The 27179-nt window shown below is 43.3% G+C and overlaps 1 protein-coding gene across 5 annotated transcripts; it reads right to left on the minus strand.

Annotated features, from left to right (window-relative positions):
* Window positions 1-2495: 2495 nt before the first annotated feature.
* Nmi (N-myc (and STAT) interactor) lies at window positions 2496-26609 on the minus strand. Of its 5 annotated transcripts, XM_039104812.2 has the most exons (9): window positions 26243-26558; window positions 18018-18219; window positions 17856-17936; window positions 16092-16187; window positions 12855-13017; window positions 9821-9927; window positions 9544-9730; window positions 4170-4276; window positions 2496-3061 (listed from the first exon to the last, which is right to left on the minus strand). In XM_039104812.2, the coding sequence occupies exons 3-9, from the start codon at window positions 17928-17930 to the stop codon at window positions 2861-2863; spliced, it is 936 nt and encodes a 311-aa protein (XP_038960740.1). In that variant the 5' UTR covers window positions 17931-17936; window positions 18018-18219; window positions 26243-26558; the 3' UTR covers window positions 2496-2860. The 5 variants fall into 5 exon arrangements, with proteins under 5 accessions (XP_038960740.1, XP_038960739.1, XP_038960741.1 ...); XM_039104811.2 differs by lacking the exon at window positions 18018-18219 and having other exon boundaries at window positions 26243-26609; XM_039104813.2 differs by lacking the exon at window positions 18018-18219 and having other exon boundaries at window positions 26313-26598.
* Between the last annotated feature and the right edge of the window lie 570 nt (window positions 26610-27179).

Here is a 27179-nt window from a genome sequence, read left to right on the forward strand (position 1 = left end):
CAACCCTGAGATTTCACCTCACACCAGTGAGAATGGCTAAGATCAAAAACTCAGGTGACAGCAGATGCTGGCGAGGATGTGGAGAAAGAGGAACACTCCTCCATTGTTGGTGGGATTGCAGACTGGTAAAACCATTCTGGAAATCAGTCTGGAGGTTCCTCAGAAAATTGGACATTGAACTGCCTGATGATCCAGCTATACCTCTCTTGGGCATATACCCAAAAGATGCCTCAACATATAAAAGAGACACGTGCTCCACTATGTTCATCGCAGCCTTATTTATAATAGCCAGAAGCTGGAAAGAACCCAGATGCCCTTCAACAGAGGAATGGATACAGAAAATGTGGTACATCTACACAATGGAATATTACTCAGCTATCAAAAACAACGAGTTTATGAAATTCGTAGGCAAATGGTTGGAACTGGAAAATATCATCCTGAGTGAGCTAACCCAGTCACAGAAAGACATACATGGTATGCACTCATTGATAAGTGGCTATTAGCCCAAATGCTTGAATTACCCTAGATCCCTAGAACAAACGAAACTCAAGACGGATGATCAAAATGTGAATGCTTCACTCCTTCTTTAAATGAGGAAAAAGAATACCCTTGGCAGGGAAGGGAGAGGCAAAGATTAAAACAGAGACTGAAGGAACACCCATTCAGAGCCTGCCCCACATGTGGCCCATACATATACAGCCACCCAATTAGACAAGATGGATGAAGCAAAGAAGTGCAGACCGACAGGAGCCGGATGTAGATCGCTCCTGAGAGACACAGCCAGAATACAGCAAATATAGAGGTGAATGCCAGCAGCAAACCACTGAACTGAGAATAGGTCCCCTATTGAAGGAATCAGAGAAAGAACTGGAAGAGCTTGAAGGGGCTCGAGACCCCAAAAGTACAACAATGCCAAGCAACCAGAGCTTCCAGGGACTAAGCCACTACCTAAAGACTGTACATGGACTGACCCTGGACTCTGACCCCATAGGTAGCAATGAATATCCTAGTAAGAGCACCAGTGGAAGGGGAAGCCCTGGGTCCTGCTAGGACTGAACCCCCAGTGAACTAGTCTATGGGGGGAGGGCGGCAATGGGGGGAGGGTTGGGAGGGGAACACCCATAAGGAAGGGGAGGGGGGAGGGGGATGTTTGCCCGGAAACCGGGAAAGGGAATAACACTCGAAATGTATATAAGAAATACTCAAGTTAATAAAAAAAAAAAAAGAAGAGTACCAAGACTATTCAATGGGGAAATAAATGGCTTTAAGACATAGTATATCTACTTACAAAGTAATGAAGGGTCTGAGGGTTTGACTTAGTGTAGGCACTAATTCAGCCAGCAATCTGCCCCCAAGTGAAGGTAAGGTAGACCTTTGCCTAAAAGCATACATGAAAATCAACAGAGTTAACCCAAGCTAATGGAAAGACCTACATGTAAGCACTAAGTTGGAAACATACAAGGAAGACTTCATGACATTGGATTTGGCCAGGGCTTAGGAAACAATGACGCCACAAGTACTGGGGGAAAATACATGGATCGAGCTTCACCTAAGCTTTAACAATTTTATAAAGAAAACATGCTATCAATGGACTTGCAAAACCAACCATACAATGAGTGAGGAGTAAAGGTATGCACCACCATGCCTGACTTGAATGTCATCTTACTCCCAGGTCATGAAATGCGTCAGAATAAAACCTGCCAAAGATTCCTTGGCAAAAAGAATTTCACTTTCTCTCTGGGGGAGCTTTAATTTTATCATTAAGGTTTCTGCACATTCTCCCACTAAAGAAGCTGCAAGAAGGCAAGTGCTGAGTTTTGACTCCAGGCATTCCACAGCCCCTGGCATCCCCAGGGGATACATTCCAAAACTTTCAATCTCTGATGCTGAGTCTTCCTAATGAAAATGTAAAAGAAGCCAGGCATGGTGGCAATATCTGTATTCCATGGGTTGAGGTAGGAGATCAGGAGGTCAAGGGCAGCTTGGGATACCCAATGAGACCCTGTTTCCAAAAAGGAAGGAAGGAAGGAAGAAAGGAAGGAAGGAAGGAAGGAAGGAAGGAAGGGGAAGGGGAAGGGGAAGGGGTGGGGAGAAGAAGAAGGAGGAGGGAGAGGGGAAGGGGAGGAGGAGGAAGAGGAGGAGGAATAGAAAGAGGAGGAGGAAGAGGAAGAGGAGGAAGAGGAGAAGGAAGAGGAGGAGGAGAAGGAGAAAGGAGGAGGAAGGGGAGGAGGAGGAGGAAGAGGAGGGAGAGGAGGAGGAAAACAGGAAAGATGTAAAAAAAGGGAAATGCCGGCCTTACGGGGTGTTTGGGGAGTCAGCAGCTGCTCTGAGTAAAGTAGAAAACAGCCACCTGGCTCTAGTCTAAGTTTGTAATGGTGGGGAGGCAGATGTCCTTTTTCTAACAAAACCAAAGAACCTGGGAGTTGTGGAGTTTTGAGAGGCAAAGTGGGACAGCCTTTTGAATCTGGTTAAGTCCTACTAAATCCAAAGACTGCTAAATTGAACTGGATTTATTTTGGAAGACATTATGCATCAGATCTACATATTTCTGAGCAAGGGCCCAAAATGGAATTGGCTCATATGATTACGACAGAGACAGAGAGCAGGGGCAAAGGGCACCCACCGCTGAGTGTTTCCTGAGAGTCAAAGAGTTCAGCCATAGAGATTAGGAAACAAACTCCTCCCACGCAGGCCACTCTGGTGTTTCTAAATCCACAGTAGAGCAAACAAAGAAGAATTTTAAGGCTTAGGAGTAGATTTTGCATCCGAGAATAAGAAGACACTGGCAAATGAAAAATATTGTTAAGGAAAACAATATTTCATAAATGTTGACAATGATTTGGGCTCAGAGCTGTAAGTTTCATGTGGTTCCTCTGGCCTCTTCTTCGAAACATGCTATGAAGGACTGATCTAGAGAACACTTGACCACCTCCACTTCTCCCCCTCCGTTATTCTTCCGTTGGAAGTGGATGTTGAGTAAGTCTTCCCCAGTCTCCTCATCTACACGAATGCCGTCTAATCCAGTCAGAAGTACTGTCTTCTTGGACACAGCTGAAAACACCTAAGGAAGAAAAATCAGCTTCTGAAAGAGGTGAATTATTATGGGAACTGAAGGGACATGTTCAAGCAAGAGAATGCCCGAAGGAGACTTGAGTTTGAGAAAGATGACTCTGAGGCACTATGAAAATAAAGGGAGGGGAGCATCTCACAGGACAGAAAGAGCAGTCCACGGGCAGTCGGAGGTGTGACTGATTGGTAATACCAAGGACCCGATGAATGCTGGAGGATTTAAAAACACAGACTAGGATATGGGTTTTCAGCAGGTGGGGTGACACATGCCTGAACTCTGGAAGCTGAGGCAATAGGATGGTGAGTTTGAGACTCACCTGACTCAAAAAACTGTGAATGATGGGGAAATGGTAGAGTGGTTACAAAAAAAAAAGTGCTTACATGAAGGCCTGGATTCAGTGTTCAAGACTCCCCCCAAAATGTGTGTGTGGGGGGGGAGAGTTATGTGTTATAGTTTTCAGAAAGTGGGTAGACAAAGTAGGTAGGTAGTACAGGTTTAGAATAAAAGGAAGCTGAGTGACATTAAGCAAAATATTGTCTGAAGCCCAGTGAGTAATAGATATATGAGAAAATATTGCTAGGTAGGCCTCTGTTTATAAGATAAGGACCAATCATATCATCCGACTGACCTCAGGGGTTCTGATGGTGTGGGAGTCTCTGTTGTTTTCATACTGGGATAAAGGCTAGGGGCTTGCACACGCCAGGAAGGTACGCTACTGCTGAGCTATAGCCCAACCGACCTTTTCTACTTCCTATTTTGAGACAGGATCTTAAGGTTGCCCAGGTCATCTTTGAATTCTTTAATTTAGCCCAAGTTGGCATTGAACTTGAGATCCTCCTACCTCAGCCTCCTGAATGGCTGGGATTCCAGGAACACACCGCCAAGCCCGGCATAATTTTTAAAATAAGGCACAGCCTTGCACTAATATATTGTTCATAAATGCAAACTCGCTCTGAACCAACCAAGCAACACTGAAGTGAGGAAACTGCTTTGGTAGCCCTCAGTGACAAGATGCACATCACACACTGTCCACTCTACGGTCTGTGTGGAGTGAGATGCAGTTCTGCCCTACCAAGGTGCAGGAGGGGAGACACCCTACCTGGTACTTTTCCAAGCGTCTTTCTATAAATGGGGAAACAGTCACGTTATACCACTTCTGATTCATGTAGAGAGGATAGGTTTTCTTTTTCAAAATCTTGTCAGCAACTGAAAGTTAGCAAAAAAAAGAGGGTGTTTTTCTTTTATATCATAAACATTTTTAATCACAGTTAAAACTTCCCTCCAAAGGAATACTATCAAAATAACCAGTGAGGTGAGCAGTTCATTTCTGAGAAACTCTATAGTCCATATTGAGGACTTCACAGTAATAATTTTGAAAAATACAATACTACACAATAAGGAAGCTGGACACTCTGTCTTGAACAGGAAAATATAAAAGGGACAAATATTGCATGAATCCATTTTGGGAAGAACTTAGAACAGGAGAATTTGTAGAGACAAACTACAGGACGGGGGTGGGGGGCGGGGAATACCAGAGACTGAAAGAGGAAGTGGAAAGGAATAGTTGCTTGATGGGAAGAGTTTCTACTTTAGATGATAAAGCACTCTGGGAATGGATAAGGTGCTACCTGCACACTATTGAGAATGCTTTTGCTCAATGCCACTAAACTGTACACATGTTTTTCAATTAACTTTGTGTGCGCTTGTATGTGCATGTGTGTAGGCATGCCATGGTGGACCAGAAGTCAGAGAACAGCAGGTGGGAATTGGTTCTCTCCATCTACCCTGCGTTTTCCAGATGTTGATCACAGGTTGACAGGCCTGACAGCAGACTCACCAGCTGAGCCATCCCGAGACCCCTAAATATTACAATTAAAGTGCTTCAAGTGGTAAGGGGAGACAGGAACAGAGGAGGGAGGGGGAAGAAGGAAGGGGGGAGGAAAGAAGGGGAATGAGGAAGGGGGGAGGAAGGAGGGAAGAGCCTCACGTGAACAGGCCTGCCTCAGTCCCAACTACACTGGTTGTGACAGGTGCAGCTTTGGCATCCTGAGGAATTGGTTACAACTGGTTACAGCACCAACCTGCTTACAGTAAAGCCATAAGACACTACTTATGAAGTGACCAGAATATCTACCTTCAGAAAACTTTACACTCTTCCAGAATTACCTAAAACTGTTTACATTGGCTGGACACCACCTCTGGGAAGGACTCCTCAGAGCAGAGAATAACATGTGTTTCCAAGCTCACAGGGTGTCAAATTACATTGTGATTTATAGCTGAGTTTCTCCTGGTTGTTTCTAAATATAAGGGATGGAGCAACTAACATCAATCAGACAAATTAAACGTACAGATTGACACTTTCTCACTATGACACACCCATGGAGAATTCATAAGCATTACTCAGGTCCAAAAAATGCATAGGGGTGGGCTTGCATTTGCCCATAGAAAGATCTGGAAACATCTGCTACTAACCAGAACTACTTATATACCAGAGGTAAGGGAATCTTGAGAAGATACTACTTAATACTTCACTGTCATCGTTACAATTTCTTTTTTAAAACACATATTTCTTTTGCCCTGCTCTACCGGAGGCCATTCTAGAACCCCAGATAAGGCCCCTCCCAAAAACTCTCAACACTTATACATGGCCTGCCCAACCTCCCAACTCCAGCTGAAGCCTCCTACTCTACTTGAGGCCATGCTGGCACTCAGAACCGCAGCAGAGGCACCTTACTGAACCAGGAACTCACTGGCCACCAGAACCCCAGGCCACTCAAGCCAGAAGACCAGAGAGGAAAGAGAAACCAAGAGTGTGGTTTCCCCTTTGCCCCGACACTGGAGTGCAGGATGCTGGTGCGCAGATGAAACGCAGAGATTTCATTTACTGCGTTTACCCTGCGCCAATATACCGCACATGAGGTGGAAAAACACAGCGTAAGATGTGGGAGGCCAAAGTCGGGATTCCCTGTGTCCCAGGGGTTCAGTCGCCACTGGAAACTGCACAGAGGCGTTGGAATGTTGGGTCGTTGGGAGGTCCACGGGCCTGAAGCCCAAGGCCAGGGGCTCCCATACTCCTGGACATTCAGATATTGCTGGGTCTCAGGGAGTTGGAAACCGGGTTGAGTCCGCTGGCTGAGGAACCCCAGGCTACAGGGATGAGGAACTCAGGCTTAGTTCATCAGTAATTATCCTTAGCTTAGTAACAATTGTCTGGGAGGGGTCTTCTACAGGACATTTAGACACTGCAACTCTGTAGACAAAGGCTTGCTCCTGCTCCCCACAGCGGCCCTTGGTTTCAAACAATTTAATGATTGTTCAACATGAAAATACCTTTTGCAGGAAGGAATGTCCAGGAAGGGAAGCTTATTGGTTAAACCCTCAGAGTCTACCACCCCATTAGCACGGAGAACACTGTTCTGGGCCACATGACTGATGTGGGGAGTCATGTGTTCTGGGCCAAGAATCTAGGCAGGGAGTCACCTACTGTCTCAGGCCAGTACTTGGGTGCTGGAATCTCTGAACCCACTCAACCTTACCAAGCTTCTTAGCATAGTCTACTGCCACACAAAAAACTTCCATCCAACAAAGACAAACTCAGAAATCAACACCTAAATCTATAATTGCTTCAAACCCAGATGCCTAGAGGCTAGCATAACACGATCAACAACAGCCAGAGTAAAATGGCACCACCAGAGCCCAATCATTCCCATACAGCAAGCCTGAATATTTCAACATAACCAAGGCACAAGAAAAGGCCTTAAAACCAACTTTATGAAGATGACAGAGGCCCTTAAAGAAGAAACCCATAAATCCCTTAAAGAAATCCAGGAAATCACAAACTGAAGGAAATGGATAAATGCCTCTGAGAAAGCCAGGAAAACACAGACTATCGAAGGAAACAAATAGAGTCCTTAAAGAAAGCCAAGAAAAACAAACAAACAGATGAACAAACTGAATAAAATTTTTCAAGACCTTAAAAATGGAAATTGAAGCATTAAGAAAACACAAACTGAGGGAATCAAGGAAATGGAAAAATCTGGATGAGCAAACAGAAACTACAGTTGGAAGCATCACCAACAGAAGAATACAAGAGATGGAAGAGAGAATCTAAGGCACTGAAAAAATTGACACATCTGTCAAATTATACCCAGCAAAACTTACAACCACGTGAAGAAAACAAGATATCCCATGATAAAGTCAAATTCTAACAATACCTATCCACAAATCCAGGCCTACAGAAGACACCAGAAGGAAAATTCCAACCCATGGAGGTTAACTATACCTAAGAAAACACACAGGAAATAATCTCACACCAAGAAAACCAAAAGAAGGGAAGCATGTACACACACACACACACACACACACACACACACACACACAAAACCATCACCACCAAAATAACAATCATTGATTATTGAGATTTCTCAATATTAATATTAATGGACTCAAGTCCCCAATAAAAAGACACATACTAACAGAATGGATACAAAACAGGATTCATTCTCCAACTGCATACAAGAAACACACCTCTATATCAAAGATAGACATTACCGCAGAGTAAAGGGTTGGGAAATGGTTTTCCATGCAAATAGTGTGGCCAATCTACTGTCTAACAAAATAGATTTCAAACAAAATTAAAAGGACATGTCATACTCATAAAAGGAAAGATTTACCAAGATGACTTTTCAGTTCTTAACATCTATATCCCAAATGCAAGGGCACCCACATTTGTAAAGAAAATGCTACTAAAGCTTAAATCACACATCAACCTTCACACATTGATAGTGAGAGACTTCAATATCCTATTCTCACTGATGGACAGGTCATCCACACAAAAACTGAACAGAAAAATTCTGGAGCTAACAGACATGATTTAAATGCACCTAACAAATATCTATAGAACATTTCACCCAAACACAAAAGAACATACCTTCCACTCAACACCTCACAGAAGCTTCTCCTAAACTGACCACATACTTAGTAAAAAAACAAATCTCAACAGATATACTAAAATTTAAATAACCCCTGCATCCTACCAGACCACTATAGATTAAAGCTGGATTTCAACAACCACAGAAACAACAGAAAATCCACAAACTCATGAAAACTGAACAATTCTCTATTGAATGATTCAATATTGGGTCATAGAATTTTAAAAAAATTAAGTGTAGAAGTAAAGAAATTGAGCCAGGGGAACTCCACAGAAGTTGGGGAAGGAAAAAAATGGTAGAATAGAATCCAAGGAGGACATTTGGAGAACACAATCCACAGGATCAACTATGAAGGGCTCAAAAGGGACAAGGAAATGGAAAGGACACACAAGCCCTGTACCGGTCTGAGCTAGATCCTCTGTATATACCTTAAGACTGTGTGACTTGATGTTCTTGTGAGACTCTCAAAAATAGGGGTGTGGGTGTCTCTGATTCCTTTGCCTGCTCTTGGGACCCTTTTTTGCTGTCTACTGGGTTGCTAAGTCCAGCTATGATAGGAGGGTTTGTGCCCAGTCGTATTGTTTCTTGTCAGGCCATGTGGTTCAGGGAATATCCCTGGGAGGCCTTTTCTTGTCCTTTTCTGTTTTGAAGGGAACCAGAGGAGGAATTGACCTGGGGAAAAGTAGAGGTAGGGGGAGAGACTGGGAGAAGGGAAGGGCAGAAGGGAAACTGTGGTCAGGATGTAATGTGTGAAAGACGAATAAAAGTCATTTAATGAAATAAAATTTTAAAAAGCCACACTAGTTCACTGGGAAAAAATGACCTAATTAGTCCATGTTTTAGTGGTGTAGCAGGATTTCTATCATTTGTAAATTCAGGAAAGGCCATAGAACTATATTAATGAGACTAGCAGAGATGTGCACCACATATCAGCCAAAATTGCACACCCACTGTGCGATTTTAGGGATGTTACTTATCTTCTGTAGACCTCTGCCTCCTGTCAGTGGCATGAATGTATCCCCTGTGTCAGAGTTATGATGAGAAGGAATTGTGATGACGGGGGCGGGGCTATATACACACATCCACTGTCCTGCCTGGCATGTGATCTCACGTACTACAATTCATGCAGTTGTATTTGTAATTGCAACATGCTCAGGAGCACTTAGGAAATTGTTTCCTGGACTGTGCTTTTATATATATATATAAGAGTAAGAAAACACCAAGATGGGCCAACAAGATGGCTCAACAGAAAAAGGTCCTTGCTGCCAAAATTGATGATCTTAGTTCAAACCTCAGGATTCCCATGGTAGAAGAAAAGAGCCAATTGGTGCCAGCTCTCCCCTGACCTCCATACTAGTGCCATGGCTGGCCCCAAGCCTCCACCCACATACACATGGACATTAAGTAAATAAATAAATCTAAGAAAATAAATGTTTTTAGAGAGCATTCAAAAACAGAAAGCTCCCCCATTTACCGGGCTAATGCATTTCAAATGTACAGCCAGGAAGAAATACTGCAATGGGCAGCGAGGTGTTTGCGTACCTCCAGCTACCACAAATGTGATGACAGCGCTTCTGGACTTCCTGTCATAGTCTACACTTTCCACTTCTCCGCCGCCATTCTTGGACTTATAGAAGCTCAGCTCCAGCTTGTCCCTTGTCTGCTCCTCAGACAGTTCATCGGGAATCCCCGTAACATTGATCTTCATTTTAGAAATGTCCACATGAACCTGGGAAAGCATTTCATAGTCACGAGTATAGGTCAGGAAAAAAAATGCCTGTGTCCAATGGAAGGGCCAGAGCTGTAATGACGGTCTCACCTGAAATCTGACACCTGTGCTCAGTGGGACTGGGTGTGCAGAGACCTTCACCGAGGTGCCTTCCATCTGCACGACATGCGTCCCCATCGATATCACGTTCTGTGCAACTGAAAGATAATTTTAGAAGCATTTGTTCATGATAGCCTGCGAAAATGCCATGCTTTTTATTGAAGGGCAAGTTATTGTCTTTTACATTTTCTTCAACTTTGTTTTATTACATTCATTTGTGTGGGGGAGGGGGCACTTGTGTGAAGGTCAGAGGACAACTTTTGGGAGTTGGTTGTCTTCCTCCAGGATGTGGGTCCTAGGGATGCAAATCAGGTCTTCAAGCAGCAAATGCCTTTCCCTGCTGAGGCAGCTTGCTAGCCCCATTTTCTTTAGTTTTAAAGGATCAAATTTTAACATACCCCCCCACCTTGGGATTTCCAAGTTATAGTATTATCACCAAAATAGGAAAATTCAGCATTACAGTGTATAAGCAAAAATGGCAACATAGAAATTTTCAATTTCTAAATTTATCTTAAAGGATGAATATACCTTTTTTTTTCCCTTTTATAACATAAGCCTAATAATTCTGCAGATTCTTTACCCTTCTGGTCCAGCCACACATGCTTCCCTTCCACAGCACTACCAGGGAATTCCTCTAATACAGTAAATTCTCAGTCAGAATGCCCTCCCTGCTCTGTGAGCTATCAATACTTTTGTGGGCCAGCGTCACCTTGATTATCAGTTTTATCTTACTTTATTCTGCCGTGCTCATACATTGCTAGCAACAAAGAAAATGATCTTTTTAGCCTCTGTCTTTCCAAGGGGGGAAAAAAACATTACTTTGATCTTTTTCTTTTTTCCACAAACATTGAGAGCCCCGTGGTCCCCATCACAGAGGGGTCTCACATTTCTCCACAGAGACTGGAAAGGCTCTGTCATATAACTATGCTGTCTATGAACAACACCGTACTCATTTACAATGTATGGGTAGGTGTGTCTTCTTAATTACGTGCTCTAACTTTATGTAACACTCCAGCTGTTGGTAGGAGGAGCCTCTTCTTCTAATTGGTCATGAATATAAGAGATGCTTGCTTCCTCCTCCATTATAAATGCAGTGTGCATTTATGACACCAGAGAGCACACCGCGGGCTGAGGAAGAAACAGGGTGGAGGAGAGAGAACCTCGTCGGGTGGGAATCCAAGCTCACTGGACCACAATATGAGCCTAGAGTTTAGATGTTTTGTTTTTGTCTTGCTAATGGCAACAGAATGACAACAGAAACCCTCACTGAAGTAACACTGGGATATCCTCTCGTTATCCCAAACCCCTAACATCTGGTGATCTGACTCAACGGAGTCAGTTGGGGACCTTGGTATCCCAACTTTAGTGACTATGGTTGTCAAAGCAACTCCTGTTTACTTCTGTTCCCCTGGAGCTGCTTCTGGCATGGGGACTTCGAACCACATCCAGGGAGCAAGCAGCCTCGAGGCTGCTTCTGAGGCGACTCCAAACCCCAGCAAGCCCAGGTGACTGCCATGCAGTGACTGCCATGCAGAAACCTGCTCCCTTATCATCCCTTACATCTGTCAGTAACATTCCAGTGACTGCCCATTTCCAGCAAAACTTCCCCTCAGGTATGGATTCCAGAGGGAACAAAATCAACCAATGGGTGGAGCCCTCGTTTCTGTCTTGACTTTGTATATGCTTTCTTTTTACCATTTATTTCCAGGCCAGCGTGAGGGGCCAGATGCCAGAAGACACAGGTTAAAATCACAGTTTCTAAGGATCTAGACCTGAAAGGGCCCAGAGGAGCACAAGAGCCCATGTCGGAGCTTTGCAGTACCAGAATACCAGTGGCCTGCCCTTGGGAGTGTAAGTCTGGTAGGAAGCGCTCAGGTCCTGAGCTACCCTCTCAGCCCTGGAGTTCAGCAACAGTGCTCTTCTCTAGACTTCTGTTCCCTTATCTGGAAAACCCCTCACACTGCAGCAGCAATGGCAGCTGACGTGGGTGTATTGCTTGGTTGTGTGCATTCTGTGCACATTTCTCACTTCATAAACAAATTGCTCATGAAGTTGGGAGACCACAAAGCCTGTCATCCAAATATGAGGCTTACGGAGAGCAAAAGCATGCCTGCCTGAGAGGACAAAGCTAGCACTCAAAGCCAAAATTGTGCTCCAGAAGGGAGCCAAGCTCTCCAGGGATCCATTTTTTTTTTTAACTTGACCAACATCAGGTCCCATCAAAGCTCTCGTTCCTAGGCTAATTACCAGTTAATCCACTTACTAAATCACTTAAACAGCCTCAGGATCTGTTTCCTTGCCAATCAAAAACATACAAGTATTTTTGCTGTCCTGTGTTTATAGAATTGCACAAGCTTGAAATGAAATGTCTCAAAGAACACCAGGAAAAGTACAATCTGCTACTTTTATACTTTTAACATCTTATTTACTCATTTTTTTTTTATTTGACACAGGGTCTCACTATGTAGCCCTGGCTGTCCTAAAACTATGGAGGCCAGGCTAGCCTCAAACTCACAGAAATAGGTCTGCTCCTGCCTCCTGAGTGTTATGATTAAAGCTGTGCACCACTATGCCTGCCAAGTTCAACTTCTTTACAGTATTACTACAATCTTCTAATATGCTTATTATTATTATTGGACCTATGGACTAGAAAGAGGCTGACACTAGATACCCCAATTCCTATATTTTATTTTCAGAGTCATTGCTGTTCGAATGTGTGAAAAACATGTATCCTTTAATATCATTGTACATGTAACATTGTCAGTACTCCACATTACTATATACATAATACTATATATTACATATATATAATATCATTATATATTATAGGTGATATACCCACATCTAGTCATACCTAATGCTTGGTTTCCTTCTCTGTAAATTGAGACTATCACATCTGCCCCACAATACAAGGACAAGAAGAAAGCGCAAACACCCAAATTGTAAAGTGAGAGGCAAACATCTAAGGAAGGTTTGGAAGATGCTTATAAAAGTGACACCACCATGTTTCTAAGATCAGCCATACCTTCTTCCTTCTCAAAGGTGATAAGCGCTTGTCCTCTCTGTACCTCATAAAGAATTTGCGAGTTCACTTGAAATGAACAGGAGCTATTTGAGAAATGGTCTCCATCCTCGGGTCTCTCCACAGAGGTGAATTTAAGCTTTCTTTCTGGTACATTCTCTTTAATCTAATTAAAACAGATGTGTCTGATTAAAACCAAAACAAGAAATAACTTAAGGTCTTCCAGTGACAGCACGATCTAGTCACCCAGTGATTCCTTCTCCCCTGCCGTTAGAGCTTCATGAGATATCTACCGGCTGTGGTCTTACTTAGCATCTATGGTAATTGCTTCGTCCCATGTAACTTCTCAGTACAGCAGTCACATACTGATCCTCTAATGTCTCTTATAGATGAACTCATAAACATACAATCCTCTCACTTTCCCTAACCAATGTTTAGGCCAATCAATAACACACAGTGTTCAATTCCAAAGTGCCCACTGTTTATGGAAATAAGTACCTTTTACATCACTGTGCCAGTAAGGCACGATCTCAGAAGCAAATTGCTAAAGGCTATGTTTAGTTTCACGGAGAAGAAGCACGGGAAGTGAGATAAGCTTCAGGCCGTGCACACTGCGGGGCTTCTCATATTCGTTCAGCTCCATACACGCACGCAGTGGCGTGTACTAACTGTCACCCTTTTCCCCTCTCTCATTTCACTCTTCTCTACTAATGACATCGTTTCTTCAACCCAGTAAGTCTCCGTCCCTTCACACCTTATGGTGATCCCTGAGTCTGAGCATGGATGCGGGGTCATTTTTTTTTCTTTTTTTTTTCCGGAGCTGGGGACCGAACCCAGGGCCTTGAGTTTGCTAGGCAAGCGCTCTACCACTGAGCTAAATCCCCAACCCGCGGGTGCGGGGTCATTTATCCGAGCAAGGCAATTTATCAGGGGCTACACCTGAGGGAAATGGCACCCCACCCCCACCAAAGATTAGCAGTCAATATACTCTTAGGGAGGAGTGGGGCCTCGAGGGCCCTTCCCCCATTCGTGGTGAATTGCCAACTGCCCAATCTTGGGCAGATAACTACATCTCCATCAAGTTCATGATGGCCATGTCATATCGGAGGACATCTTTTCACTGCTTATATACCCCAGCTTCTGGTCCTTCCATTTTTCCACTCTCTTCAGCAATGTACCGTGTGCCTGTATTGGGTAATGGAGATGTTCCCTTTAGGGTGAAGAACCCTATTACTATGGGCAATTTAATTTTTATGGAAAAATCCAGTTAATTTCACTTTTATAAAAAGACTCCTGATATAGTATATAATATCCTGATATGATATATATGATACGAAAATTGCCAAAGTTAAATTCTAACTTTCCCCAAATCTCTGAAGACCGTTTGGGGGTTTTTTGGGGGGAAGGGTGGGATTTATGTAGCCCAGGCTATCCCTGAATTCAGGATTCTCCCTACCTCAGCCTTTCCAGTGCTAAGATTGCTGATATGGTCAAGTTACCACATTTAACCTACCCATCAACTCTTTAACCATTTTCATAATTTAAACTTATGTAACAATGACATAAATACTGTCAGCAAGAATTGTAACCCACAGAATAAAAGCAGGTGGTTATACTTACCTGTTTAAAATTATTGGTATCAGCAAATATGTAAGCATACATAAATGTACCACTGAGTTATATGTACACACATCCATCCACCATGGTTACTTTACACAGTGAAATAAAAGGTGTTATAAGAAAGAAACTGCAAGTCAATGAGTCTTTGGATGATTTTTAAAACTTACCATACCTTAAAAAAAAATCAATAGGATTCTAGTTAGAGTAGGCTAACTTCCAGACCCTCTTCCAAGCCTGAAGAAAGGCAGTGTTTACCAATCATGTGGAAACACACAGTGTTCAAACCTTCTGACTCCAAGCATTTTCCAGAATTAGAAAAAGACAAAAATATATCCCACTTTGGGTCCTCTGTAAAATGGGTCCACTAGGCTGGTAGGATTCCCAGGGCCTTTTGATTTGGTCAGAGCCAGACAAGTAACCAAATCCTAACAGTCTTGTGCCTGATCACCCATCTTATAACCTCAGAACATCCTATCTCCCAGAAACAAAGACAGTGACAGGTTCAATGTTGTAACAACATGGTTTGTCAAGAAGAAATAGGGATAAACACTTAACAGATGATTCAAGCATAGGAAAATTTAGGAGAGACTTTAAATGACAAAGCTTAATTAATATATTCCAGACTTGTTTGCTCTGAAACAAGGTCTCACTGTATAGCCCTGGCTAGCCCAGAGCGTGCTATGAAGACTAGGCTAGTCTCCCACAGGGATCTCCCTGACTCAAGTTCCTGAGTGCTAGGATTAAAGCTGTGTCCCTACGTCCATATTATGGCAAACTCTTCAAGCTGTGAAATTCATTTAAATCGCTTCGTCAACTCAGAAGAAGACAGTATGTGCAACCAGTGAGAAGACTAAATGTTTAATCCAAAAGTAATCTACAATAAGCAAGACTCTGGATTTTTTTTAATTCTGTTAATTTTGTTGGGGTTTTTTGTAAGTTGTATCATGCTGTCCATAGGTAGTAAGAAAAAATAGGCATCACAAGTATAGTGCGTGAAGAAATCGTATGAAGCTAATACCCAGACAATAGACAGCGGCACTGAAGTCTTCCTGGTTTCCCAAGGGTCTCACCTGCCTCCAGAGTGAGCCATTAGGTTGCTTAGAATGGGCTTTATGTCAATGGGAGCATAGAGAATGCCCTGCTTTGCCTTTTATGTACCCATGTCACTCCTGTCACCTTCCTTCGTCTTGTATGCAATCATTTGTTTTCATTATGGCGGAGAATTCTATACAAACGTTTGCTCTATTCTGGCATAGAATTTACTTGTATAGCTACGCAGTAAGGTATTAGTTCGTTCTACTGTGGAAGAGCACTTGGGTTGTTCTCCATTTGAGGCTATTACAATACAGTGAGTGGCCCAAGCCAGACATGTCGGTGCACTGCATTAAGGCCAGTACACAGGAAGCAGAGGCCAGTAGATCTCTGTGAGCTGGAGGCCAGCATGATCTACACAATGAGTTCAAGACCAGCCAGGTCTGATCTCAACAACAAAAACAAAAAAAAAAAAAAATACTGGTGGTGAGAGTTTATAATGCTTTAAAGTTAATCCCGCATAACTAAATCACCTTCTCACGCACACGTCCCCGTTAAACGTATATAAATATGAAATAATCACCGTACTTGGAATTCTCTGGCATTCGACTGCAATTCAGCTTCAAGTTTTTTGATCTCCTCGTCTAGCTTGCTGTTTTCCCTCATAATTTCATGAAGTAATCCCTAAAAATACACCAAAGAATTGGGAAAAAATTAAACACATTTGAGCTCCTTTTTCTAAATTAATTCAAAGCCAGTCCCCTTACCCTAAGCCTAGGCAGCCTTGGGACAGTGTCAGAACAAATTTGCCCACATTAAGAGTGCATTCACTTACCACCTTGTTCTACAGCCCGATGAATCCTCTACTCCTACTGAGATACCTTAGCTCTGTTATATGAACAAAGAAACTGATCTCTTCCACAGACATGCAGGAATCTTTGTAAGTAAGCCACGGAATGAAGCCCAGACATTCTGGACTTAGCTAACTACTCCTAAGTTATCTGAAGCTATATGACTAAATTGTACGCTAATCAGGGACAGATTATACTGAGGCAGGCTTCTTGTTTGGTTTGGTTTGGTTTGTCATCTGTGTTATATTTTTGTTTTGGGGGTGGTTATTTTTGTTTTTTATTCGTTTGCTTGTTGGTTTCTCTTATCAGCAATGATTCCAATAGTAGCCGGTTGTTTTAGAAAACAAAACTCACAGCCTTTCGATTTTTGCCAATGAAGACACAGGAGCCAGATGCTGGGGTGAGCTAGCTCAGGGAGGCAGGGAAAGCACCCAGCTGATGTTCCTACTCTACCAGAGTCCCAGAAGATAAAAGTCCCTTCTCCTTCTCCACGCTGTCTTTTTTTTTTTTTTTTTTTTTTTTGGTTCTTTTTTTCGGAGCTGGGGACCGAACCCAGGGCCTTGCGCTTCCTAGGTAAACGCTCTACCACTGAGCTAAATCCCCAGCCCTTCTCCACGCTGTCTTAAATGGCCTTAAACTCAAAGACCAGCCTTTTTCTTTACTTATGTTCACTCCCTGTCAGCTGATTGCTTGCTCCACCTCTTGACCAAGAGTTGACTTTAATTAGCTCTTGGGTTAAAGGTGTGTGCTAAGGCTGACCTGCCCCACAACAAGATTTTTTCCAGTTCACAATCTTTGGGGATCACAATGTGTTCAAATATCCTGCAACAGGCCAAATGTGCTTTGCTAACAGCTCTGAGCACCTGGGCCTCCGTTTCCACTTGGGGCCTCAATAGATACTCACTTCACTTCCTGGTATAAACCCCATCAAAGAAGGAGGTGAGAAAACACTTAATTTTTTGTTAAGAAATAAAACAGAAACACAACTGTCAGTGTGAAGCTTTTACAATACAACACATGTAAGGATCTTTTGAAAAGTCAAACAGCCTTACAATGCCAAAGACATAAAGTGTGCCTCACTTAAAAACGAATAGGCTGTTAAAGAATATGGGACTTTTAAAGTTGGACTAAGTATACTTTGCAACACGATATGCCCGTAAGCCTGTGGGAGCCAGGGAACGGAACGCAGTGATTTGAATCGGAAATGTCTGTCATGGGCTCAGGTATTTGAACACTGGTCTCCAGTTGGCTACGCTATTGGAGAAAGAAGCACATCACTGAGGGTGGGCTTTGAGAACCCACGGCCTCACTCCACGTCCCCTCTGCTCTCTCTGCTTTCTGTGTGAGACTGAAGATGTGGTCTCCTGATCGACTACTCTCTGTCAAGGCTGCCTCTCAACCATGGACTCTTCTTCTGGACCTGTAAGCCAAAATAAACTGTCTCCCTTTTTTAAAAAAATGGACAGGAGCTGTCTGCAGTGTCTACTACTTTTCCTTTTACCTTGCTTTGTTCGCCTCTCATGATGTCCTTCTCTGGTGAGCACTCTTCATAAGCTTGCCTTACGTTGTTATCCATGACGCCCTAATAAAAAAGGGAGAGCTATTAAAAGTATTTGTGTAGAATACTACACAAACTCGCGAAAAGAGAAATAACAGTCTTTACCCCTTTATGGAAGAAACTTTGTCCTCTTTGCTTTGTAATTTTTCCCTATTGTCAGAGTCTGGATTGCCCTGTGATTTCCAGCCAAATGTCATCTGTAGCTTGAAGAAACTCACATCTCTAATTGTATAGGAGGGAGCTCGGTGAAGGCACTGCTAACACAGGATGTCAGCTGTGACGCCGGTGTTAGCCCAGTCTCAGTATGCTTGTCAGAGAAACAGAAAAATCTATTTTTTAAAACTAAACCTGTGGGATCTCTCTGGGGGTGGGGGGGTCCCATACCAGACATTTATACTGCAATTCATAACTGTAGCAAAAGTACAGTTATGGAGTAGCAACAAAATAATTTCATGGTTGGGGTCACCACAACATGAGGAACTGTGTCAAAGAGTTGCAGCATTAGGAAGGTAGAGAACGACTGATCTAATGAGTCATTTCAGCAATGCAGCAGGATAGAAACCATTAGCAGCTTGCCGAGCATGGTGATACACACCTTTAATCCCAGCACACAAGAATTAGGTAAGGAGGATCTCTGTGTTGGAGGCCAGCCCACTCTGTATGGTGGGTTCTAAGTAAGCCAGGGCTACACAGTTTAAGACCCTACCTTAAATACTTTTAAATGTCAGCTTTTCTGTACACCAATAACAAACTGGCTAAGAAGAAAGATAAAGGGAGGGGGGAGGGAACTTCTTCCACAAATGATGCTTGGAAACCTGAATGACCTCGTGAGTGAAATCAAGTTCTTTCGTCTTGCCCCACACAGTGATCGATCCAAAACAGATCAAAGGCCTTAGTGTAAGGTTTGAGACAGCTAAAGGAAACCATGCCAATGCTTTATGATGCAATGCTGGTGTCAGGAAGATAGGGAGTTCAAGGCTAGCCTAAGCTGTATACATACCAAATTTAAGGCTGTACAAAATTGTATCTCAAGAGAAAAACTTTAATGGAAAACAAGGTGAGGGGTCCCTATAAAGGATTCTAATAGCACAAGAAATATTCCCAAGAATTAACAGATAGAATTGCATTTGTGTGAAATTAAAAAGCTTCTGCACAACAAAGTAAACAATCACAGCATGAAGAGGCAGCCTAACAAACAGAAAGGAGCTTTGAAAACCTAGTCTTAGTCTCAGGAGAATAATGCCTAGAATACACAAAAAAACCTGCAGAAATTAAATTCTAAAACCCCAAATCCTCCAGCCAATCAATGGGCTAGTGAATAGGACATGCTGCTTCCAAAAGAAGAAATACAAGTAGCCAAAAAAACTTATTGAAAAGGTGTCTAACATCCTTAAGGGCAGAAAAAAAGGCTAGAGGCTAATTTTAAGTGTTCTGAATTGCTTCTCACCCCAGTCACCATGGCTAACATCAAGGACACTGACAAAGACTTGGAGAAAGAGAACCTGTGGGTGGGATTGGAAACTTGTGCAGTCACTTTGGAAATCCTGCTGTGAGTGACAGTCTTCCCAGCCAAGCAACTCCAGCCTTGGGCTTTCAGCTGTGCCACTAACAAAAGCCTGTCCCAGCCCAACTTTCCAGCTTCCTTCAGCCCTGGGGCCATGGGGGCTGTCACAAAACCTCACCTGAGTGTCCAGCCACTCCCTACCACCTGTTGTAGGTACCTCTGCCTTAATTGCTGTAGCCTCTGGGAGATGGTAGAATAAATGGGAGGAGTTCGCTCCTTTGAGACGGTAGGGAAGCCCTCAACTCTGCTGGGTTAAGGCTTTCCGGGTGTGGCCTGCTGGGGAAGACACAGCCTCTCTCCTATGCTCTGTAAGGAATATTGGTTCTCCAGTGTGAACTCAAGCAGAATGATGCTAGATTTGTGGCTGAGACCTTAGGAAAAATGGCAATTGTTTTTGTCTCTCTTGGGAAGGAATTTTAGCAACAAATTAGTCTGGATGTCCCTCAAAAAATGAATAAATAAATACTTTCATATGATCCAGAAATGCCTCTCCCGGGTACTTATATACACACCCAAAAGATCTGAGACAGCATACCACAGAGAAACCTGAATACCCATATTCTGCCACACAATTACAGTAGTCAAGGTATGGGTCCAAACAACCATCAAAAATGAATGGATAAAGAAAATGTAGTATCGATACAACTGAATCAAGCTGTAAATCCAAATAAAATTATGGAATTTATAGGAAAATGGATAGAACAGTATATTAAATAAAATAAACCAAAAAGACAAATACTACACGTGTTCTCTCATGTGCAGGATCGGTGTCTGTGTGTGAGTGTGTGAGTGTGTGTGTGTGGGGTCAATGTGTGTGTGCATGGGGTTGGGGGTGTGAGTGTGTGTGTGTGGTGTGTGTGTGTGTGGTTTGTGTGTGAGAGAGAGTGTGTGTGTGTAAGTGTGGGAGGAGATCGGTGTGTGTGTGAGTGTGTGTGTGTGAGTGTGTATGTGCGAGGTCAATGTGTGCATGGGGGTGGAGGTGTAAGTGTGTGTGTGTGTGTGTGTGTGGTGGGTGTGTGTGTGAGAGAGAGAGTGTGTGTGTGTGTGTGAGTGGGGGGAGATCGGTGTGTGTGTGTGAGTGTGTGTGTGTATGTGTGTGTGTGAGTGTGTGTGAGAATGTGTGTGTGTGTGTGTGTGTGTGTGTGTGTGTGTGTGTGTGTGTGTGAAGAAGACTATAAATGACCTAATGGGAAAAGGGCAGGGAAGGGAGTAATGGAACACATATGATGTGAAAGGCAAAGGCTGGGGGGAAGGGAACATCACAGGTGGGAGGGGTGTGGGTGAGAGCAGAATGGGAGGGGGATAAGAGGAAACTATAATGACATGTATGTATGAAAATGCCATCGTGGAAAATCATTACTTTATATGTTAACTTTACATTTTTAATACAAGTCAAACGAAAGAAAATATTTGTGTGTGTGTGTGTGTGTGTGTGTGTGTGTGTGTGTGTGTGTGTGTGTAAGAGAGACAGAGGGACAGGACCTAAGTTCATTTCCCAGCATCTACTTAGCGAGGGCAGCATCCCACACCCTCTTCTGACCTCCAAGGGCACCACCAGGCAGGAATATGGTGCACAGACACACACGTGCAGGCAAAACGCCTACACACATGAGATTTAAAGAGAGAGAGAGAGAGAGAGAGAGAGAGAGAGAGAGAGAGAGAGAGAGAGAGAACCAGACAAGGCACAGTGAGAAAGGAGGAAGTGGCCTAAAGGGAGGGCAGCTGAGGGTTTAAGAAGAGGGCAATGGAGTATGTGTACACATGTTATGTTATATATACATATGTGTGTGTTTATGTGTATACACTGTTATATATTTTACATACATGCCGAGGCCCAGCCTCAGTGTGAGGAGGGTGGAATGGGAGCAACGCTAACTCACTAGGGACTTGGAGTCCACAGTGGATGCTGCTGTCAGTTCAAGTGCTCTCTCTTTGCCTGAGGGGTCTCATCATCCTTCCTTCGTCTCCTTTCTTCCTTCTCATGCTTTAGCCTTCTCTCCTCTTGTGCTTTAGCCTCTCTCTTCTCCATTTTTTACTTTCTTCTCCTCACTCTTTTCCTTCTCTCTTCTCGTTCTCCAGCCTTCTCTTTTCTCATGCTTTTTCCTTCTCCTGGTCATGGAGCCTGAACCCAGTCTTTTATTTACTAAAGCCACATCATCAAGGCTTTGGGCGTTGTTAATAATTATTCTAGAAATCCTTACATTTACATTATGAGTCCTGGGTCATTAATTCCAATCCCTGCTTCCTTAAAACAGAAACTAAACACAAAGCAAAAGCATATTTCCTCCGAGGTTTTACACAGCCTATTCTTCACGGGTAACTGGGCCCAGTTCTTGCAGTTTCCTAGTAGAACAGACAGCAGTCTGTAGAAACTACTTCATGTAAGAACAGAAAGGTAACAGACTAGGGCTAAAATTATTTCTTGCAAAGTTTCAAAACGTATGCAAGCAAAGCAGTTAGAGATATTCTCTAATATCTCTCCAGGCACTGCCATCTCCAATCCTTCGAGCAGTCAAGAGAATGAAGTACTGTTCTTACACGTCATCTTTTAATTCTCTAGTCTTTGTTTCCTCGTCCTAGCGAGTTCATAGCCTCAGATACTCTCCTTCTAATACCATTTGTTTCTAGGCCATACACGAGCCTTTCCCCTATAAGATGAACCCATCTACCATTTGCTTGTCTTTTATAGATTCCTTCTTTTTCTAGCCATGCCTTGTCTTCTTGAAACCACTTTAACACTATCTGTGATGTCCCCAAGTTCACCCTGGCCAATTAATGCAGCAGTCATTGGACTTCAGGGCCTGGGTATCTCCTCATGATTCCAGATTCGAGGCCAAGTCTGGCAATTAACTATTTATACAAAGGCCCGTGTAGGCTTTGTAACTATGTTGTCTAGAACCTTCCCCATGGCCCTAATGGCCAAGCAGAAGGCCTGTTCCTCATCCTCCAGAGCCTCATGACCATTTCCATTCCTCATTCCTGAGAACCGCATCTGTTTCATTTACACACACACACACACACACTCGCACACACACACATGCACACACACATACACACGCTCACACGAACACACACATACATATAATACACAGATATAAATGTGCATATATGTATATATGTGTATATATTGTGAAAGTAGAAGGGAGAGAGGAGGAATCAGCAAGAGGGGCATGGGAGGCCAGCCAAAGCAGCGAAAGAGCAAATATGAAAAGAGTGCAGTAACACAACACGTGAAAATGTCATAGAGCAAACCGTTTCTTTGTAAGGGAACTGAAAATTAATGCAAAGTAAATTTTAAACAAGAGTAATTTCACAGTGGAGAAACCTAGCGCAAGCGACCAAAATGAGATAATCAAAATAAATAATAGGCTAAATCAAAATCCTGTGGCCCGATAGGCTGGAACAGGCTGATAAGACCCCACGACCAAATACGCACAGTCTGAAGGAACGCAGGAAGAGGCAGCGGACAGAGTCAGAGCCAGACACTGTTTATGCTACAGTTTGTCTGTTTTGACTTTTTATTTAAGTGAATTTTTTTTCAAGAAAAATGGGGAAATTTCCAGATTAAAGGAAACTACAGAAACACAATTGTACGCAATCTATGATGCTCATACTGGGACAAATGGTAAAATGATTGGAAGTTAGCGAATATCACAAATTAATTTCTCGATTTCTCACACTGTCCTCTGGTCAGACAGGAACACCCACCCAACACCTTTTAGTAAGAAATATCCACTCAAGTTTTTCAGGGTGACAGCTCATTAGCTTGAAATTGTTCTCTCGAAGAGTCCAGAAAGATCATTTTACATTACACACAACGTTGCTATAAATTGAAGATAATTATAAACACATTCTTTAAAATTACACATGCATCCAGGATCTAACAGTCTAACCACAACTTATCCCTCAGCCTTAATTAATCAGATCCTTAAAACTCACAAAGATCTTTTCAAGGGTCCTTCGCTGTTTCAACCTCCACCAGATGAAATTCTTTGGTTCTTCGAGGGTCATAGCAAACCTCCATAAGGTTCCTGAAGCCTTTTCTGACCTCCCCAGAAGACATTAGTTCTTCTTTATTGCTTACAAGGCACTTTAATTATATGTGTCACTTTAAGTAAGCAACGAATACCTACAGACTGGGACTACAGGCAGGCACTCCTGCTTGCATTCAGGGCAGGAACCTATGCAACCAAGAACTATACTATACTGTGCATACTATACTGTGTATTTTATATTGGATATTTTTCTGCCCAGTAAAATATATATTCATATTCATATATATTCATGTCCATATAGACATGAACTCCTCTTATTACATTTCTTTTTTTTCCTTTTTTTCGGAGCTGGGGACAGAACCCAGGGCCTTGCGCTTGCTAAGCAAGTGCTCTACCACTGAGCTAAATCCCCAACCCCTCTTATTACATTTCTTAAGAGAGAAATTACAATTGTTTTTAAATATTAAAACACCAACACTCTTTTTTTAAACATTTTTTTTAGATTTTTTTTTTTAAGATTTATTTATTTCATGTATGTGAGTACCCTGTCGCTGTCTTCAGACACACCAGAAGAGGGCATCAGATCCTATTACAGATGGTTGTGAGTCACCATGTGGTTACTGGGAACTGAACTCAGGAGAGCAGTCTCTGCTCTTAACTGCTGGGCCATCTCTCCAGCCCAAAGCACCAATATTTTTAAAAGCTCTTGATGTAAGTGGTCTATTGCATAACACCCCCAGAATATCTTCATCGCATTTCTCATCTGAATATTTTTCCCTTTCACACTGTGAGGAATGTATGGTAATTCTTCCCTTTCAAGCAATCTTATACTAAGCAGAAAAATGACCCCTTCAAAGACATCCATGTTCTAGTCCCAAGAACTTGGGAAAAACGTTACACTGCAGAGAAGATTTAAGGCTGCAAACTGAATTCAGGAGGCTGATTGTAAAATACGGAGGTAGGAGCTGAAGAGATGGCTCCAGGGTAAAGAGCTTGCTGGGTAAGCACTGGTACTTCCCATCCTGGGCAAGGTGCAGTGCATTCTGAGACTTGCTGTCAGACAGTGTAGCCAAGACTACAGGTCCACTGAGAGACCCTGACTCAGAAATTAAAGTGGAGCAAAAGAGAAGACAATATCCAGAGTTCTATCTCTGGCCTCCACAGGTGCATTCAGGTATGTACACACACACACACACACACACACACACACACACACACACACACACACAATATAGAGATTATGCTGCATTGTATGTGAAAACTTCACCTAACCAGAAACTCCTCTAGATTAAAGGAGGGGATAACATCAGCATTAGACTGAGATAGGAGGCAAAAACACGATCAGAGAAGCAATGCTGATCCTGACTTTGGAAATGGGAGACGGAATGCCAAGCCAAGCAAAGAAGGCTGATCCAGAAAGTGGAAGGAGTTCGTCCCAAGAGCTCCCAGGACAGAAGACAGCTCTGCTAGCCCCTTTACTTTCCCAGGGAGACGCACAGACCCTGACAACTGACAGACACACAGACATACACAGGCACACATCTCGTTTTAAAGTGGTACTAAAAGTAAATAGTTTTAAATTAAAAAGTGTGTCCATGCAGGCGCATGTGTGTATAAGCCACCAAGGCCATGTAATTAATTATGGCAGTAAACTTAAAAAAATAAACTATTATCTCATTTTCCTAAGTATACTTATATCATGGTGATGCAATACACCGAGTTCCTGGCAACATAAAGAAAGGAAGAAAATACAATGTATCCATGCTGTATACACCTGAAACATGTCCAAAGATGGGGTGATGCAATACACCGAGTTCCCGGCAGCATAAAGAAAGGAAGAAAATATAATGTATCCATGCTGTATACACCTGAAACATGTCAAAAGATGGATACAATTTTAACAATTAAAAGATCCTAATTGTATTTCTTTTATAATCAGGGGACAGTTGATTGAGTACAATAAAGTAACTGGTCTATCTGGGTGGTGGCACAGCTCTGTAACAAGAGGATCAAGAGTTCAAAGCCAGCACAGTGTAAATAGAAAGCAGTTGCCTCGACTGTTTTCGTTGCTGTGCAGAAGTTTGGTTTATAGGCAGGGAAGAAAGCTGAAAAAGCAGGAAGTGAACATATTGATTCAGAGTTAAGTTCTCTGTGAGACAGGGCCAGGGAGACCGGAACACAATAAGGGACTGGTGAATGTCCAGCAACTTTATGTGACGATTAAAGGAGAGGTGATTTCATTCTCTGGCCCAGTGAAACCTGCTGATTCCCCTCTCTCCTGGCTGGACCGGACACAGGAAAAGTTTCCTTCAGAGGCACACAAGTTAGCTTGGATGCCTCTGGAACAGGAGTCCTCTTAGTCCAAACCAGTGGCCTCCTAGAAATTTATTAAGTATTTTCCCTTCAACATCTCCTCCCAAAACAAAACAAAAAATCTTACATATTCTGAAAAAGTGAGGCGTGACTACAGAATTCAGCACCTAACAAGGAAAAATGAATAATAGTCTTCCCGGGAAAGCCATTTTACTAAGAACATGCTGGAGCCAGTCCCAGTGACTATAACTTTCCTTTTCCCAGGAAGGGAAGCAACCCAAGGCTGAGAGCCCGGAGCAGGTGAGTCCCCAGACAGAGCACTGGGGACCCTGAGGCCCACAATGCTGGGCTGGAAGCCGCAGTCCTCCGCCCTCTGAGCGCGCGGGGTGGAGCATCCCTGAGCGAGGGTGGTGGGACAGCAGGGACGCAGAGGACCATCCGGTGGGACAAGCACTCACCCTCTCTGCCGCGCAGCGCTCGGAAGCCGGCAGCGCCGGTAGAACCGAACCCCACCTCGGAAACACAAACCTGGCCTCTGCAATGAGCAGGCTCAGTCACAGGCCGTTCTTTCACTTTCGTTTATTTCAGAAACAGGATGCTTCTGCTCCTTGCCCTGCGGACCTCGTCCCGGGCGCCATTGCTGCTGTTTCTATACTGGCAGTAATTCCAAGACCTGCTTTGAAAAGCTTATTTGTGTGCATTCTGCGGAACGCGCTGTTGAAAAAAACTGTATGGAAACCAGGGCTCTCTACGCAAATTCCCTCTGTAATTTGCTAGACGGTTACAAAGTTTGACACCAGCACAAGACAGACCAGGAAGCTGGAAAAGCTGCTTCCTGGGTTGGATTTTATGACGCTTGAAAGTTTTCTTCTAAGCTTTGTTTTTGTTGTGAAGATTTTGTAAACAAACACTCCCGCTAGATGTGTGCATTTCCTTTGCCAGAAAAATAGCTGGCTTCTGTCAAGAATGGTAGTGTCCCCTAATCCTATACCAAGAACGAGTTACTCCATAGCTGGGCGGCACTTGAGCACAGAGCTGTGGAAGAGTGGAAGACAGCAAAGAGATATCAGGGCCTTCTACATAGTGGTGCCCTGTATCAGTACGTATTAACCCATAGCTCGGTCTAAAATGACACACAGTGGCAGAAGCAAAATTCTTTGCATCAAGAGTAGTGATGGGGCGGCCGGGTTGGCGGCGGTGCAGGCCTTTAATCCCAGCACTCAGGAGGCAGAGGCAAGAGGATCTCTGTGAGTTTGTGGCCAGAGTTCCAGGACAGCCATGACTATACAGGAAAAAACCTGTCTGGGCCAGGGAGGGCGGGGGTGGGGTGGGGGGGGTGGTGGTGGTGATAGGACCCAGTTTACAATGACACCAGAACCATATGAGACCCTGTCT

The sequence above is a fragment of the Rattus norvegicus genome, chromosome 3 (genome assembly GCF_036323735.1).
Source record: "Rattus norvegicus strain BN/NHsdMcwi chromosome 3, GRCr8, whole genome shotgun sequence".
In the NCBI taxonomy this organism is placed as follows: domain Eukaryota; kingdom Metazoa; phylum Chordata; class Mammalia; order Rodentia; family Muridae; genus Rattus; species Rattus norvegicus.

Coding starts and splice junctions, on each gene's coding strand:
- Nmi (XM_039104811.2), bottom strand. CDS start 17,930: ATGGATAACAACGTAAGGCAAGCTTATGAAGAGTGCTCACCAGAGAAG. Junction 16,188..17,855: donor TGAGAGGCGAACAAAGCAAG/GTAAAAGGAAAA, acceptor GTGTATTTTTAG/GGATTACTTCATGAAATTAT. Junction 9,731..9,820: donor GCACAGGTGTCAGATTTCAG/GTGAGACCGTCA, acceptor ATGCTTTCCCAG/GTTCATGTGGACATTTCTAA.